This window comes from Trachinotus anak, unplaced genomic scaffold (assembly GCF_046630095.1).
Source record: "Trachinotus anak isolate AG129_WGS33_773 ecotype Australia unplaced genomic scaffold, CSIRO_AGI_Tana_v1 ptg000034l, whole genome shotgun sequence".
NCBI lineage: Eukaryota > Metazoa > Chordata > Actinopteri > Carangiformes > Carangidae > Trachinotus > Trachinotus anak.
In genome coordinates, this window is record NW_027273885.1 from 7,185,854 (window position 1) to 7,202,881 (window position 17,028).

Genomic DNA, 17,028 nt, shown 5'->3' on the forward strand with positions numbered 1-17,028 from the left:
AATGTGATGGTTATGAGAAAATGGCTGTGGTTTTTACACATCAGATTAAATGCTTCCTCTTCAATGTAATGTGCCCACTGAGGAAGACCTTACAAGGAGACGAGCTTCTGCTTCCCGCAGAACTCTGACCTGAGGAAAGACGTGCCGGAAAAGACAATATGAGGACTTTTTAAGTCATTCACAGGGGAGTCCACACAAAGATCTTCCTGATGCTCCTTTTATACTGAGATTACAGAAATAACTGTGACACTGTGCGGTGCTTTCAAGTGCAGTACAAAATATTAAGCAGCTTCACTCACAAAAATCCTCAATCAAGTGGAAGACAAATATATCTCTAATTTAAAAAAATATTCTATTAAATACGTCCGTAATATTTTCTCTTCTCTCTCGAACTACTTAATCAAATGTGATTCTGCCAGATTTCTAAATCGAGCAGAGGCCAATGGTAACAAATGAACCGTTGACGAGTGAGGAGATTACGAGGATACGTGAACGCCTCATGAGTCTCAGCCAGTCAGAGCCGCGATTCCATCGTCAACAGGAAACGGGGGAAGCGTCCTTGGTGATGTTGTTAGTGGTGTAACTTTCGCTTCTTTCTTGCCTTTGCGTAGGCCTTGTCTGTGTCAAACAACTGACAACTGAAAGATAATACCACAGGGGCTAATGAGAAAACGATTGAAAGTTTGCAAGGTAACATTTATCACGAATAAAACTATTCTCCAACTACTTTAGCTGGTTGAGCTAACGTGAAGTAGCTAGATGGCGCCCAGCTAATGTTGAAGTTAGCTGAGATGCTAGCTTAATTTGCTCATCCCTTTCCTCGCTGCCTACATGTTACTGTCCATAAAATGATCCCATGTTGATATTTCTCGTATATCGAGATGTTAATATGGTGTTTCTGTTGCACGGTTTCTCACACGTTTAATAATGTGCTCAATAATAAGCCCTCGCTTTTTTGCCTAGCCAGACGCGAGAAGTTCATTTGTTAATCTTATTAGCTGAGCATAATGGTTAATAGAAATCTTCAGTTTTCTCTCAAAGGGATGGCGTAGTATGCATAGCACAGTGAAGAGCTGGGGTGACTTTGTGTATTTGTTTGCCACCTTGTTATAATATTTACAGCCTTTTACCCTTTCTTTTGCGAGTCATCCTATTTTGCATTTCCCCGTTTCTCTGCAGTAACCATGACTGCAGCTGCTCTCATTGGAGACCAGTTGATCCTTGAGGAGGATTACGATGAGAACTATATACCCTCTGAACAAGGTACGCAGGAGTCAGGGTAATAAACCTGGGTATGGTACCCGGGATGGTATGGTAGCAGGGGGGGGGGCATGATTGGTTCACGTTGTAAAGATGATCCCAAAACATATGTATAAACTCTCCAGCCACAGCTAAAATTTACCAGCATTTAGGTAGGTGTGAAACCCTCAGTTTGGTGGTTTACACTGATATGTTGATTGTTGATGATTATTGTGTAATCCCTTGATGTATTGGATAATACTGGGAAATAATGAAGCAGTGATTGTAGCAGTATGAGAAGCCTGCAGTGTTACTTAAATTACACTGCCTTAGTATTCATATGTCAGACAGTCTTGGGTTCATTTTGGGCACCTCACTCTGCCTAAGTGAGCTGTTCAGTTCACAATTCTACAGCACTGTATGCTACTGAATTCTGTAATATACAAAAATGACGTTCCTCGCATATTGTTATATTTCTCTCTTTTTCTTATTATTGTCAGAGATCAAAGAGTACGCAAGAGAGATTGGTATTGATCCTGACAGCGAGGCGGAGCTCCTGTGGCTGGCCAGGGAGGGCATTGTTGCCCCTTTGCCTGCTGAATGGAAGCCTTGGTAAGTAAGGGTGGTGAGGCTGGGTAATGACCTCCTACCAGCATGCCCACCAATGGACAACAAACTTGAACAGAGATTCACTATAATCTGGAGTCGAATTGTGTAGTGGACATTGTATACAACCACATCTTATGTAGTATGCATGGATGTAGAGGGTTTGGTGTTGTTGTAAACAGTCATGGTAATGCTGAATGAAGCCCCAAAGACAAACGATGTCAGAATTTAATCTATGTTGCTCCAGCAAATTGGATTTATTTGAGTGTATTTGACTGAAATGTAGTGTAGGACTGTTTGTGTTCTTGCAGCTAATCAAGGGTGAAGGTCTGTTCTTGACACCTGAAGTTAGCATAGCAACCTTCCCTCAACAAAATCTCCAGGGAGATGTCAGCTGTACTGAAACTGTCTAAATAATGTGTCTTACATCACAATATAGGTTTTGTGTATTTCAACTTCACTCCACTTCAGAGTTTGCAGTAAGAATACAACAAATTTTATTGTTGGAAAATAATAATGAACTAATTAAACCAAAATAATTATAACTATGAAAACTAGCAGTTAAGTTAAGCACCTTTAATGTGTTATTACCCAGTAAATCTTAGATAAAATAGAATAAAATAATTCAGTTGGTTCAGGGTTCAGTTTCAGGTGACAACACAAACTCTGACATCTCTCCATTCACCTGCCCATCCTCCCGTCACCTTTCTTTTGCCTTCCTGGGCCTTTTTGGAGGTGCTGAAGTGACCCCCCTCCTCTTCCCCCTCCTCCCCCACAGCCAGGACGTAACGGGGGACATCTACTATTTCAACTTCTCCACTGGCCAGTCCACTTGGGATCACCCCTGCGACGACCACTATCGCCGCCTGGTGGCCCAGGAGCGTGAGCGCACCCAGCTCACGGCTGCTGCAGGAGGCGCAGGGGCGAAGAAGGACAAGGACAAGAAGAAGAAGAAAGAAAAGAAGGAGAAGAAAGACAAAAAGAAGAAGGAGCCACTCAAGACTCCTGGAGTGAGTGGTTGTTATATTTTTCCACAGTTTTAATATTGTATTTTCTTTTTTTTATGTTGTTCCCACATGAAAGAGCAGAGGAAGCTTATAGACTATTGCAGTATCAGAATATAGAAGACAAAGCATAAAAGTGAAATTCTTTTAATAACAGAAAGGTGACGAATGGGTACACATAAACGAATGAAATAAGATTAACAATGTTGAGTACCCATTATTTTCCTCATTCATTGTTTACCTATTGGAAAGCTGTTGTGGGAAACATGTTAAAAGAAAAGAAAGACACAAGAAGAGAAAAAAACAAAAAAGCCTGTCAAAACTGCAGCTTAAAATTGTAATCAGATGTTTGCGTTTTGTCAATGCCGAGTACGACGACAGTTAAAACTATTGTTAGTTTCAACTCTCTTTGTTAGTTGTATAGGAGCAATTTGTTGTTAGATACGTCAAAATCCTGTGACACATCTGGATTGGCAATTTATATGCATTGGAGGGCTCAAAGCAAAATGGTGACAAGCACAGCAATAATGACAACTGATATTCTCTTTTTGACTTGGTTGGTTTTGTAAAATTTTCTTTGGGAATGCTAAATTGTACACTGTGCAGCTGTAAACTAATACACAAGCAAACGAGTTGATTCCTGATCAACTACAGTGGGAATTCTAAATTCAGTTAATAATTTAATCACTTCTGATGTTTGAAAGCTATTGGTCTTGATACTTATTTCCTTGACCGTTTCTCCTTCCTTTTAGACACTGACTTCAGCCTTGGGACCCTTACCATCCCCACTGGGCAGCCTGGCTCCTCTGAGAGGTCTGGATGCCCCTGGCCCAGGTCCACTCTCCGGGTCTGCCCCTGCTCTCCGAGGGTCCCTCAGCAGCTCTGGGGGGCTGGAACCCCTCAAGACTTCATTAGGGGTAAGATCCTAGTGCTGAATGAAGTTTGATGTGCTTTTGTGTTTATACCCTTCCTAACCCTTACAGTAAATACCATGCTTGCATTTTTTTTCTTCTGTCAGGGTCTTAGAAGCAGTGGGGCATCTAGTGTTTTAGGCAACAGGCAGGAGGAGAGAGTGTCCCTTACTTTGCCTGGTTTTGATGATGATAATGACGATGAAGATAAAATCTCAGAAAATGAGGTACAGTGCAACCTAAAGACAAATGCAAGATAAGTGGTTTAGCTGCTTACAGATTCTAAACCTTTATCAAACCAGACCATGTCCCTTTTTCAGCCGAGTCCTCGTGGTTCAGACAGGCTATTGAAGAACCTCCACCTGGACCTGGATGCCCTTGGAGGAGGCCTACAATATGAGGTAGAAAGCAACTGGCTCTGATCCATTGTCGCATTATTGTAAAAAGGAGTCTTATACAAAGAGAAAGAGCTGCTAAAAAATGATATTTGCGGCAAAGCTTGTACTGAAATATTTCAGGCTAGTAAACCCTTGGCCATTCAATGCCTGCTGTTTTTGATAAGACTGATATTGATTCATTTTGTTCACATATCTTTTCCAGAAGTGTATCATGCTCTCAGGTATGTTTCCTATTTAATGGTTTATCAGCTCCAGTGTGTGTGTGCTCTAGGACAGTGAAGACAGTGGTAGAGCTCCCCCAGAGGAGAGGACGGAGCCGGAGCTGCAGGACTTAGCCCTGTCTGGAGACCACAGCCCTGAACCACCATCCCAACAGGTGAAAACACACACCTACTGGTTTCTATTTGAATATTCAACATATAATCTCTCTGCCATTTCTGTGGTTTGTATGTAACACTTGTTTGTCATCCTGTGAATGGCTGCTTTGTTTAAGTTACTATTTAATTACTTGACTTAAAAGCTTTATATTAGAGTTAACAATTTCTTGTTGAATATCACATGATTTGACAGGAATTTTAGAAGAACAATACGGGCATCCCAGGTATACTCATAATTATGGACATTAAGATTCTGTTTTTATCTTTAAACAAGAAATTTTGTAGAAGACCAGAATATGTTGTGATTTCTTCTACTTTAGTTAATGATAAGATAATAATGGTATTTTTGCATATACTGTAGATGCTAACAGGTTTACATTTTTTTTTGTTTTGGGGAGTCCTGGTTGTTTTTGTCATAGTGGGCTTTTCTTGTTGTCTCATGTAACTGTGATTTCTAAACCATCTGTTATTCCTTCTCTTTCTCTTGTGTGACCTCTTTGACCTTCTCACCTTTCACCTTTGCACCATGACCCTGGGATGTGTTCATGTAGCTGCTGTGCTGCTGGGACCTGTCCTATGGGCACGGCTGTTACTGTGTCTTCCTCTTTGTCCTGCTGTCTTCCTACTGTCACTGTTACTGCTTTGCTGTCTGAAACTGAAGACCAGGAGCATGTTGTCATCACCATCAAATGCTTTATCATGCTTTACGTGTTTATCACCATTAGAGTGGACTAGCACAACTCCCCATTATGGCCATCACACTCTGAAGTAGTCAGTCTTAATCTGTTAGTTGTTTAGCTCTAACCAAAGTCAGTTAGACATTTATTCATTGCTCTAAAATTATACGCTTTCCCAGTGATTTAGCAGAACTAATGCGTGTAGATTCACTGTTTTCTTCTATACATTATGTTTTTTTTAGAGGGGAAATGCTGAAACAAGGAAATCACATTTATCAAACAAACCTACCCCTGTGTGTGTGTACCTGTGTTTGTGTGTGACAGATTCCCAGAACAAGAAAATTTGTATATTTTTCTTAACATACATGCATGTTTGTCCTCCTAATTTATTGCTGGTTGTCTAACGTGTCTAATTTTGTCCCTGCAAAATGCATGTGCTGTTGGGTTTGCATGCATTTGTGTCAAGGTCACAACCCCCACACACCTTCTTTCAGGGAGGGGTTGGAGGGGGTTCACAATCTTTTTGTCTGCCTCCTTTCCTCACCTTCCCTCCTTCATCCTTTCTCTCCCTTGTGTCTCTGCACGCCTTCCATTGGTCTGCCTATTCCCTTCCACGAAGGACTCTTTGAGGGGCCGCCACTTCCACATGTCCCCACTTATGGGCAGCAGAAACCATGTCAGTGAGGAGGAGGCTGGTCCTATCAGCCCTGATCCAGAACACTCAGCACAGGAGGTAGCAGAGGACTTGAATGAAGTGGAGGAGGGGGAGGAGGAGGAAGGAGGAGAGTTAGGAGATGAGGATGATCATGGAGAGAAGGGAGAGGATAAAGGAGGAGGGGAAGCGGAGGAGGGAGGCAAGGAGGAGAAAGAAGAGGAAGGAAATGATCATGAAGATGGAGAAGAAGCAGATAGAAAAAGCAAACAGGAGGGGGATGAGATGGAGGAAGAGAAAGGAGAAAGTAAAACAGCTGTAGAAGGCAAGAAAAAGGAGGAGGAGGTAGGGAATGATGAGCTAGAGGAGGAATGCTGTGAAGGTGAGGATGAGGAGAAAAATGATGGCGATGGTGAAGAGATAGAAAACATGAAACACACCGAGAAGCAAGAGAGCAACAAAGGTGAGGAGGATGACAGCGATGAGAAGGTAGAAAGGTTTGTTGAAAACCAGGATGATGAGACCAAAGACAAAGAGGATGATGTGGAGAGTTTAAAGGCTGTAGAAAGCAAGAAAGCGGAAGATGAGGCAGTGAGTGACGAGCTAGAGGAGGAATGCTATGAAGGTGAGGATGAAGAGAAAGATGAAGGGGATGGTGGAGTGACAGAAAGCATGAAAAACATCAAGAAGCAAGAGAGCAATGAAGGAGAGGAGGATGACAGTGATGAGAGGGTAGAAAGGTTTGTTGAAAAGCAGGATGATGAGACCAAAGACAGAGAGGAGGATGTGAGGAGCGATGATGCTGTGGAGAGTTTAAGGGCTGTAGAAAGCAAGAAAGAGGAGATAGGGAGCGATGAGATAGAGGAGGAATGCTGTGAAGGTGAGGATGAAGAGAAAGATGAAGGGGATGGTGGAGAGACAGAAAATATGAAATACATTGAGAAGCAGGAGAGCAATGAAGGAGAGGACAGCGATGAGAAGGTAGAAATGTTTGTTAAAAACCAGGATAATGAGACCAAAGACAGAGAGGAGGATGTGGAGAGTTTAAATGAGGAGAAAGATAAGATGCAGGGAGAGGTGCAAAATGTAGGAGAAGAACAGGAGCTTGAGGAAGATAGTGATGAAGTTGTGGAGAATTGCTTTAAAAGTCATAAGGATGAAGGGAGTGCGATGGAGGACAGAAATGACAGAGATGGTGATGATGAAGAAGGGCAAAATGAAAGTAAGGAAGAAGAGGCAGACGTGAATAGCAAAGGAGAGATGACGGAAAAGGAGCAGGAGGATGGTGAGAGCGAGGAAGCTTTGGAGAGATGCTCCCTGAGCCAGAGGAATGTGACGGAGAGTGACGAAGAGATATTAGAGAGATGTGTGCTGAGCGAAGGAGGAGAAACCGAGAGTGAAGGGATGGACGTGGAGGATGAATCAGATGCCCAAAAGCCCCCAACAGCATCGGAGAGTGAGGGGGAAATCATCGAGGTTTTTAAGATGGAAACAGCTCAAGCCCAACCGGCCAAGCTAGGCCAGGAGATTAAAACGCTTGCCCAAAAGAGAAAAACTCTTGCTGACGAGATGACAAAAAAATGCCTCCTTCCTGCAGAGGTAGGGTTTGGTGTTGGCTCTGTGCGTGCTCATCCCCTCCCATCCCTACCCAACCCCAGCCTGCTCCTGCTTGACCCTCTTCAAGCATGCGCAGATACATGCAGATACCAAAATCCAACTCCACTGCCTTAGGGGCTGTCCCATCCTATGTGATTCCCTGCCTGGATGTCATCGCCCGCACACTGGAATATAAATTGGAAAAAGGGCAATCTATTAGAGCCCCTGAGGACTGGATTGGACAGTTCTGACTCTGATCCCTCTTCCCATTGTCAGTGCTGTCTGTTGGTAGTCTCACTGCTTTTACACTGGAGGTTGATTTGGAGCAATTTGACCGGATACAGGACTCTCCTCTCCTGGTATCACCTCCCCCATTTTTAGAGTCTGCTTGCTTGACTGTCTGATTGTACAGTCTACCTGCCAAGCACACCAGCCATGGTTGTGGTTGCACGCACAGTCTGCTTTCGCCTCATGCTGCGTGTGTTTCTGTGTCTCTTTGAAAAAGAGGGCATGCTTTGACGTTCCGTGTTTCTAGTGTAATTTTTTGCTTTACGTATGTCCATTCAGATCTATTACCTTGTCGTTGAGTGAGTCTGTGTGTGTGTTACTACAGGAGTCTGAGACCAGTAAAAACATTGAGGCTTCATCCTCCATAGATGTCAAGGTAGTCATATCTTGGAGTGTGACACACATTCTTTCATTCATTAATTCAGCTGTTATTGTTGACCTGTCATGTAATGGTTCTGGTTTTGTCTCCTAAAGCTGTCGGAGAAAGTTCTGGACATCAACGACCTGTCTGGCACTGTCAGTCCACTGAAGAAAGGTGACAGACAGGAAACAAAAGAAGAAGAGAATGAAGAGGGGGCAGAGACAAAGGCTGCAGAGGCTGCAAAGAGGTATCTTCTTGTTTTAATATTATTCCTGGAAATCAGCAGCTGTGCTCAGATTAGCCTGTATTATTCTTACCAGAAGTGTCTCGTGAAGAAGTGTGCCCCTGTGCCCCTAAAATGTAATTTTTTTCAGCAGTTTTTATTTACATTGATTCAATTTTCAGTTGTATCAAGTATTAGGATATGTTGAACATTTTCATTACATTGGGACACCTCTCTCCCTTTCTCTCTTAAGGCATATGCTGGCTGAAGACAAAGTCAACCCTCCAGCCCATAAAGTTGACCGACTTGTGCTCCACCAGTCCAGCCCTTCACCCACCCTCTCCAGCCCCTCCCCAGGGCGAAGTGTCGAGCTCCAACCAAAAGTCAAAGGTTTTGGTATTTCTTTGGGGTTCCAGAGGCCTGAAACTGCCAGAGGTCGGCTGGTCCGCACTTCCAACGCCCAACTCGAAGATGGTGAACCCCCCTCACAAAACCAAGACAGCTCACTGGATGAAGAGCCAAGCTGGAGAATCCGGAAAGACAGAGAGAAGAAAGAAAGGGGGGAAGAGGAGGAGAGGAGGAGGCAGCTAGAGAGAGAGGAGAGGAGTCTGAGAGAAAGGAAGGAGGAAAAGGAGAAGGAGAGGAGGAAGGCTGATCAGGAGGTGGAGGATGAGAGGATGAGGGCAGAGAGAGAGGAGAGGAGTCTGAGAGAAAGGGAGGAGGAGAAGGAGAGGGAGAGGAGGAAGGCTGATCAGGAGGTGGAGGAGGAGAGGAAGCGATTGATGAGGGAGAAAGAAAAGAGAATGCATCTTCTCCAGGAGGAACTGAGGCGGGAAGAGGAGGAGGAGGAGAGAAAACTGAAGGAGGAGAGCGAGGAAAGACTGAGGTAGGCATTGACAGAATAACACTGTAGTCCTCAACAAACCTTTGCTGGTTTATGACATCACACCACCCTATCAAGTCACAGTCCCTTAAACTTAAATACTACTACTTATTCAACATGTATCAGTGTTTACCCATAGAGCTCAGAGAGTGTGTTTTTGTACTCTGTGTACTGTACTTCCTGCTCTTAGTATTTATTATCATATGTGTTATGAGGCAGATATGCATTAAAGTGTTTAGAAGGTCCTTCAATTAGGTTTCACCTTAACGCCTGCATTTTACTAAATGTGTGTATCTAACAGGACTCTGCAGCAGCGTCTCCTGTCTAAGAGGAGAGATGAGGAGGCCAGACTCACTGAGGAGTCTGATAGGACGCTGGAGGAGCTCAGAGAGTCTGTCCAGAGGGAGAGAGAGAAGCAGCAGCACAAGCTCAGGTCAGACATGCACATTAACACATAAAACAAAGGTGCACTAGAGCAGTGGTTGTCAAAGTGGGGCTAAGTCTGCACTGCACACTTTTCACATGGATGTTGTCTTCACAAACTCTGATCACATGGGTGGTTGCTGACTGAATGATTGTCATATTAATACATATTACCTACTAATTAGACACTTGAGAACTTAGAATATGGCCCCTGCAAATCAGCTCAACTTAAATGAGTTTTCATCTAATTATCTACAGTATAATCCCCAAATGAACATGGTACGTGTGTGTGTCCTGTGCTCAGGGAGGAGAGTGAAGCCATGCTCAAAGAGTTACATATCACTCTAGAGGAAGAACGAGCAGCGGAGCACGACAGGCTCGAATCCCAGAAGAGGCAGGAGATTAAACGTCTGCAGGCAGAGCTGGAAGAGGAACTGCAAGCAGAGAGGAGGAGACTCCAGGAAGAGAGGGAAGAGAAACTGAACTCTATGAAGCAGGAGGTGACTGAGAATGATGCTGGCCTGTCTGGATACATCTCATTTTTTTTTACTTTATTCTCTTTTTGTCTTTAAAATTTCAGAGAATGATGTTTTTGCATCTGATGTGATGCTTTTCTGCATGACTAATGAAGGCTTTTTAATTTCAATCAAACTGAAGATAAAGCTAAACACAAATATGAGGAGCAGCAAATGGCTTGAAAAAAACACCTGTTAGTGTAGTTGCCTCTTTAGAAGAAATCAATACAACTGAAGTTCAATAAATTGCAACATTCAAATATTGTCACTGAGTGAAAAGCTGATTGATGATTCATAAAGCCTCCTGACGTAGGCTAGATGTTAGCAGGTTGGCATATTAACCTGGATCTCTGTTTTGGGTGAAAGGTAGCCACAAACCACTCTTGTGAGTGGCTACATGTCAAATGTGGAAGTTCTTCCTGAAAGGTGTTGAAATTAAAGGCTCACAAAAAGTGCCTCAAAAGTTTGTGTTACAAAATGTTAGGTCAAGAGTCTGTTGATGCCATCGTATTTTGTTGTCATGTTTCAAATATGTTACATCGAAAGCCAAAAGCATAGTGATTCATTTTATTTTAGAGAAAACTATGTTTTTTCTTCTCTAAGTGGAAGAGTACTTAGACTTTTAGCCACGTCTGTCATTACATGTAATTGGGCAGCGCCATTGTTCCAATGATTAAAGAACCTGAATATAAACTTTGACCCATTTAGATTGTGTGAAGGTGTAATATTTATGTAAACACCAGACATAACTGGAAAAAACACCTGAACCCAAAGTTTTTGTTTGTTCTGTTTTGATGGTACATTGTGGTACTGGACTTGAGGCACACAGTTTAATGATCTGTGTAAATGTGTGTTTGTCTCTGTGTTTGCACTGTTTTGTCTGTATAAAGGTTAAAAGCATCGAGAGGAGGAGGGAGCTGATGGTGAGTCCACGACCTGAACATCACCTGGCAGAGTACCACCGAGAGGTTAGAGGACACACACACACACATACACACACTCACATTCTGGAGAGACACAATTACATCATCATCATGTGCATTTCTTTCCGAACATGTTCTAAAGCTTGGGGTTAAAGCAAAGTTTCAGCAGAATATAAGTTTTTGGGCTGTAAGCTGACCCTGACTTCCACTGTGTAGCTGGCTGATGTGCTCCAGGAAGTGCGGGAGGAAGTGCAGCGCGATCACGAGAGGAAGCTGGAGCAACTGAAGGAGGACCACAGGAGAGAGATGAACAACATCAGAGAGAAATACCTGGATGAGGTCAGAAGGTGTTCTTAGATTATACACTTAGGTGAAGCTTCCCTTATCTTGCACAACCTGCAAAAATGACAGGCTAAACAAATGAAATGTAAAGTGATAATTAGTGAGCTTTAGAGGTGCTTACAGGGGGATTTTCTTTACTTTAAGGCATACCAGGCTAGCTGTCTCCCAGTTTCCAGTCTTTGTGCCAGGTTAAGCTAACAAGCTGCTGACTGTAGCTTCATAGTTACCAAGCGGATATTGAAGCCCAATGACTGTTTGGTTTAACTTTGATTCAGTTAAACCAAAAGAAGACAAGAACATTGTGCACACATCTTAGCTCTCTGATCATAGGAGTGCAAACAAAGGAACTGCAGTTTAAAGGAAGCCTGAAGTGTTGTTGGGGGAGAATGGAAATTAATAAAGAATCCTTATTCTCAGGAATTTATCTTTGAAATTAGTAAAAACTAATGTGTTCAGTTTTTGAAATGCCTGTGTGTGCATGTTGCAGGAGACCACTCAGAGGGAGCGCCTGCTGTCAACTCTGCAGGACGACAGACAGCGTCTCCAGGCCTCCCATGCTGTCCAACTGGAGAAACTCCGGCTGCAGCTCGACATGCAGATACAGAAGACACAGCTTACACACTCGCGCAAGGTGAGAAGGGGAACACACACCGATTTACTAACGATGCAGTGCTGTGCCTTTGGGAACGTTGTACTATCTTTCAAAGTGTCAAGATGAAAAACAATGCCTCATGAGGACTCCTTTCCACCTGGAATTACAGCTTGTATAGTAGGGTTTCTAGATTTATTTAAGTGGATGGTGTATGAAACAATTTTCACAATTTTCAGTCAAGACACGCAAAAACACAAGACAAAAGCTGTCTTGTTTCTTTCTATAGGAGTCAGGACTGCAGGATCTGGCAGATCAGTTGGAGCTGAGAGCCAAAGAGCTGAAGAGCCAGGAGGCCATGCTGCAGACCAAGGTCTTGTAACCCAAACCATATGTACTATTGATCACCAGTATTCTGACCTGAACCACATGGACTAATGATTTCGGTGTCTTATCAGGTAGCAGATCTTAAGAGAAGGAGGAGGAAGCTTGGGGAAGAAGAGGAGGAGGTGGACAGACAGATGGAGGTGTGAAGTCCCGCTTTTTCTCTCTGAAAAGATTTTATTCACCCACTCCTCCAACTACTGTATCAACCCACTATTTTCCCCTCCTGTGTGTGTGTGTGTGTGTGTGTGTGTGTGTGTGTGTGTGTGTGTGTGTGTGTGTGTGTGTGTGTGTGTGTGTGTGTGTGTGTGTGTGTGTGTTTAGACCTTACCCCAGCTGATCCAGGAGAGAGACCAACTGAAGGAGGAGCTGGACAGGATGAGAGAGGAGAAACATCAAGCCCGAGAACTCATCCAGAGAGCCAGGGAGGAAGAGGAAAGGCTGAGAGAGGAGAGAGACAAAGCCAAAGAGGAGAGCAGGAGAACGAAGGAGGACAAGGAGAGACTGGAGAGCAAGGTGACGCTGCTGCAGGAGAGATGCGACCGTCTCAGCCGCAGAGTCAGGTACAGTTTACTATTGACACATCCTAAAAGGAACAGTTATCTCCAAAATAAAAGTTCACAGACACAACAGTAGCAACAAAATAAAAAAAAAAGCTGTTGACCATCTTGATTTATACTTCTGCTTTTCAGTCAGTGGTTAAATTATAGTAGAAGTAAAAAAAAAACAAACTTGAGGACATGATAAAATTGCATCTTTTGTAGGTTAACTGGAAATAATTATTAGTATGTGACAGCGTATTGAGATGAAAGTCATCATACTTTAGAGTTTGTGTACAGCAGACTTATGTAACTGAGAAAAATACAGGCTTGTGTCCATTTTGTTTGTTTAGTGAGTTGGAACAAGGTGAAGGAGCAAGTGCGACAACAAGACAGGAACCTAAACAGGACAAAAAGAAGGAGAAGATGGAGGTGACGGCGCCCTCCAGTGACAGGAGAGACTCATCACTACATGTAGAAGACCTGGACTCACCACTCTCCCCTATACCTGACAGCCAGAGCAGCGTGGACGAGTAAGGAGAGACTGTTTTAGGCCTCTGAATCAATCAGTCAGTTCTTATTGATGTTTGACTAATGGTTTCTTGAAAATTAATAAGAAATCATTGATAGTAGGGTTGGGTAGGGTAGTGTTTTAAGTGGGAATCTATGAGAGCAGGGCACAGTGTATACTGTATCTCCATGTGTCCAGGTTCCGACGCTACATCTCCTCACACAGCGCCTCCATCCAGAAAACCAAACTCATCCTGGAGAGGGAGAGCAGCCGGCTGTTGGAGAGACAGGCAGCTCTGCGAGGGGCCCAGACCAGCTCCTCTCAGGACCCCAACCACGAAGGAGGGGTCACGGAGGAGATGATAAGAAACCTCATGCAGGTAGGAAGGAGTGTCACCCACCTCCTACAGAATAAGAACTGGTGTGATGACTGGCGACGCTGGGTTGAGTTAGAATAAGTGTCAAATGTTGGTTGCTTGTCCTTCACTCTGTCAGGAGGCCAGAAATGTGGCGGAGCTGCAGCAGACGGTTCAGAGGGGGAACTCTCTCCTGCGGAGGAAAGAGGAGCAGCTCCAGCAGTTGGAGAGCTCTATAGCTGAAGAGGTCAGGAGAAAACATCAGGCTCATTTAAACTCACTTAAACTGAGACTTCACTTTGGTTGAGCATTTTCATCAGCATTTTCCCCAAATCCTGAAATGTAATGCTATTTACCTTAGTTTATTGACCTGGATTTATTACTGAAATATTACTTTTGACTTTTATCTACAAAGAATGCTTATTTCGATTTATTCATTTTTTGTGAATGTTTTTGTTTACTATTGCTAGTCGTTGCAAACACAAGCCAGTTGGGTCATACTAAACATACAGTAACATCTGTTTTTAACAGCACTCTGTCTTGTTGTTTTGTTCATCCAGCCTCTGTTTGAGGATCTGTCTCGGCTGGCGGGAGAAAAGAAGGTGACCTTCGATGTGACTGAATCGGACCTCAGCAGCACTGTGGATCCACTGGATGGGACAGGTGACACGTACTGGTCATTGAGTGTTGAACACAGTAGAATCAGCTGCTCTTTAAAGTAAAAAAATATATATTTAGCTAACCATACATTTCTTTTTATTTATTTATTCTGTTCTTATTCAGATCCTCTGTGTTTCTGATATTCCATCTACTCAACACAGATTGCTGTATTTTTTCAGCCAAGTTCTGTAGTGAGTTCACATGCATTGTCTATCATCTCATCTCTACACCTTTCTCTTCTCAACCTTGGTGTCTCAGCAGGAGGTCAACCCACAGTCCCGGCAAAAGTCCAGGAGTTAGCTGAGTCCCTACAGCAGATCTCAGGCCAGCTCAACACCGTCCTGAGTGCACTGGGCTCACTGGCTCAGAGGCAGAACGCCACACCGTACACAGCCTTCCCTTTGCCTCTATCTCAGCCTCATTCCACTCCAGCTCCCACATCTGCTACCTCCACTTCTGCCCCAGTTATGCCACAGATGCACACTGTGGGCCTCAGCTCCTTTGCCCCACCCCCCCCAGTGAGGCTCTCAGAGCCCTCCTGGAACTGGGTGCCTCAGGGAAACTCTGCAGCCACTCCTCTCTACAGCACCCCCATCAGCAGTGGACTGAGAGCCTCTGAGGATCTCATCAACAGCCGATGGAGCCAGATTTTCCCTGGTATGACAACTTCTGGGCCAATCTGCTTATAAAAGAGTGAAGCACCAATAAATGTTAAAAGGGGCTTTATCACCATTGTTGGTCCTGAACTGTTGCTCTAATCTCCAGGAGCAGCCATGGACCCAATCACCTCCAGCACCATGAGGGCCACCTCGGCCTACTCATCATACACTCCTGTTAGGTAAGCTGCAATACACCTTTCATCATGATTACATCTTACACACTCACCCTCACTTTCTCAAATGTACTTAAAACAATCCAAAAAATGTGTGTGTCTGTGTGTGTGTGTTTCAGTGAACATGGTCGGAGCCTGCAGTCCCTGCAGAAGTCAGTGGAGGTGGATGGCCAGAGGCTGCAGGGGCTGATTGACGGCAACAAGAGATGGCTGGAGATGCGCAAGAAAGACACCAGCATGTATCCTTCTGGCGCACATACTCATTGACACACGTTAACACACTATAAAGGTTTGGTATCCACATGAAGAGCATAGAAAATGAGCTGTCTGGATTCAAACCTTTTCTCAGTGTTGTCCATGTTTGTGGAGCCCTGAAACTGACAGAATGTAATAGCCTCCAATCATGTGGTAAAAAAGCAAAAAAATAATTTGATAAAATAGATTAAATCTTAATTCATTTTATTCTTTTATTTATCTTTCACAAATTGTGTGTGTAAAATCAACAGAGCAATTGTGTGGCTAGCTTGATAAATGCACTCCGTCTTCATTATTTATCAATGTTATTTATTGATTTATTCAGTGATGTTTTTGACTTGTCTAATTATCTTTCTTCACAGTATTGTCTAAAAAAACACATGGTGTTGTGACTGTCATTATCTTTAACTATACTTTTCTAGACCTCTGTTCACTCGCTATCAGGCTCCGTCCTCTAAGAGCAGCCTGGTCCAGCTGGGACTGGACGATAACAACCAGATCAGAGTCTATCATTACTGAGGACAGGACGCACAGTTCAGCCCTGCTGTACTGTGACTGTCACTGAGGACTTTGACTGACTTTAATGACTGTGACAGGTCAGAGCTGTGACGTTTACACGCAGGGCCTCATGTGAGCACTCTGTGCCCTCTGTGATTCATTCCTTTTTCAAAACGTTCAGTGCAAAGGGTTTCCAGGGAAAGTCCGGCCTCCTCTTCCATGATTGGAGGAAGAGCAGACCGCAGAGGATATGGCAGTTCAAGGAACCACATGCACCAGAGGGCTGAGGACTTTCATCCTCCACATTAGCTATAGCTGGGAGCAGCAGCTGACTTTTTAAAGCACTTCAGTGTCGCGTTTACAGAGTTTAGATCCATGTCAGACTTGGGCCAAACACTTTTTCTAATCGTTTAGTTTACTTTGCTATCAGGTGGGCGTTGGTCTTTTCTCAATGAGTGTAGGACAATCACAGAGAAGCATCTTCATGTCTACTTAGAACACTGTACTTCTTTATGACGGAAACCTTCCCGTATAGCATCTGATTTGTCTTCATGTTGTGAACTCCACTCATCTGCTTCTGCAAACAGGACATAATACTAAAAAAACATTGCTTTACAGATGCACAGGTCGACTTCCATTTCATGAAGATAACATTACATTTGTATTTATTCCACTGGTTTTGTAAAGGACTTGTGTGTGATCTGTGCGCCTTTCAGAGTTTCTTCGATTTTTGTTATTTTAGCCTTTCAGAAACAAATCAATTAGATCACTTTTTGTAAAGGTGAGGACAGTGTTTTTATATTACTTTTCTATACCCGCTCAGAGACGTAGCACAGGAGTTGTCATTAGCTGTGACTAGTGTAAACTTTAACATGTGCAGAGAAAAAAATGTCCTTTGTGCATATGTATTTATGTAAATACTGTATTTTTCTATAAAATATTTTAATAAATCTAATTTTATATAAATATATTTATGTGTATTCGTAA

At 43.3% G+C, this 17,028-nt stretch overlaps 2 protein-coding genes across 12 annotated transcripts in view; one reads left to right on the plus strand and one right to left on the minus strand.

Annotated features, from left to right (window-relative positions):
* Positions 1 to 17,028, minus strand: part of LOC139614355 (apolipoprotein A-I-like) — a 385,012-nt gene that overhangs the window by 8,801 nt on the left and 359,183 nt on the right. The window contains exon 1 of one of the 7 annotated variants that reach the window (XM_071471516.1): positions 12,437 to 12,441. The exons of the other annotated variants lie outside the window; for them this stretch is intronic. The gene's annotated coding sequence lies outside the window, so the exon portion shown is untranslated. Of the gene's footprint in view, positions 1 to 12,436; positions 12,442 to 17,028 lie in introns of those variants that run through there. 7 annotated transcript variants of the gene reach the window in all.
* LOC139614350 (centrosomal protein of 164 kDa-like) lies at positions 523 to 17,011 on the plus strand. Of its 5 annotated transcripts, none has more exons than XM_071471491.1 (28): positions 523 to 690; positions 1,180 to 1,263; positions 1,740 to 1,851; positions 2,624 to 2,855; positions 3,602 to 3,766; positions 3,868 to 3,987; positions 4,063 to 4,161; positions 4,430 to 4,534; positions 5,832 to 5,945; positions 8,074 to 8,124; positions 8,223 to 8,356; positions 8,586 to 9,218; positions 9,517 to 9,648; positions 9,943 to 10,138; positions 11,044 to 11,121; positions 11,293 to 11,415; positions 11,906 to 12,049; positions 12,297 to 12,380; positions 12,466 to 12,534; positions 12,716 to 12,954; positions 13,284 to 13,463; positions 13,640 to 13,820; positions 13,936 to 14,043; positions 14,357 to 14,459; positions 14,715 to 15,113; positions 15,222 to 15,294; positions 15,408 to 15,527; positions 15,966 to 17,011. In XM_071471491.1, exons 2-28 carry the CDS (start codon positions 1,185 to 1,187, stop codon positions 16,060 to 16,062), a joined length of 4,170 nt encoding a protein of 1,389 aa, XP_071327592.1. In that variant the 5' UTR covers positions 523 to 690; positions 1,180 to 1,184; the 3' UTR covers positions 16,063 to 17,011. The 5 variants fall into 5 exon arrangements, with proteins under 5 accessions (XP_071327592.1, XP_071327593.1, XP_071327594.1 ...); XM_071471492.1 differs by having other exon boundaries at positions 4,081 to 4,161; XM_071471493.1 differs by lacking the exon at positions 5,832 to 5,945.

Bases quoted from the DNA above. Each gene is read 5' to 3' on its own strand.
- LOC139614350 (XM_071471491.1), top strand. From the start codon at position 1,185: ATGACTGCAGCTGCTCTCATTGGAGACCAGTTGATCCTTGAGGAGGAT. The intron at 4,162-4,429 runs GTAGAAAGCAAC...TGTGTGCTCTAG, and splicing joins GAGGAGGCCTACAATATGAG to GACAGTGAAGACAGTGGTAG. The intron at 15,295-15,407 runs GTAAGCTGCAAT...TGTGTGTTTCAG, and splicing joins TCATCATACACTCCTGTTAG to TGAACATGGTCGGAGCCTGC.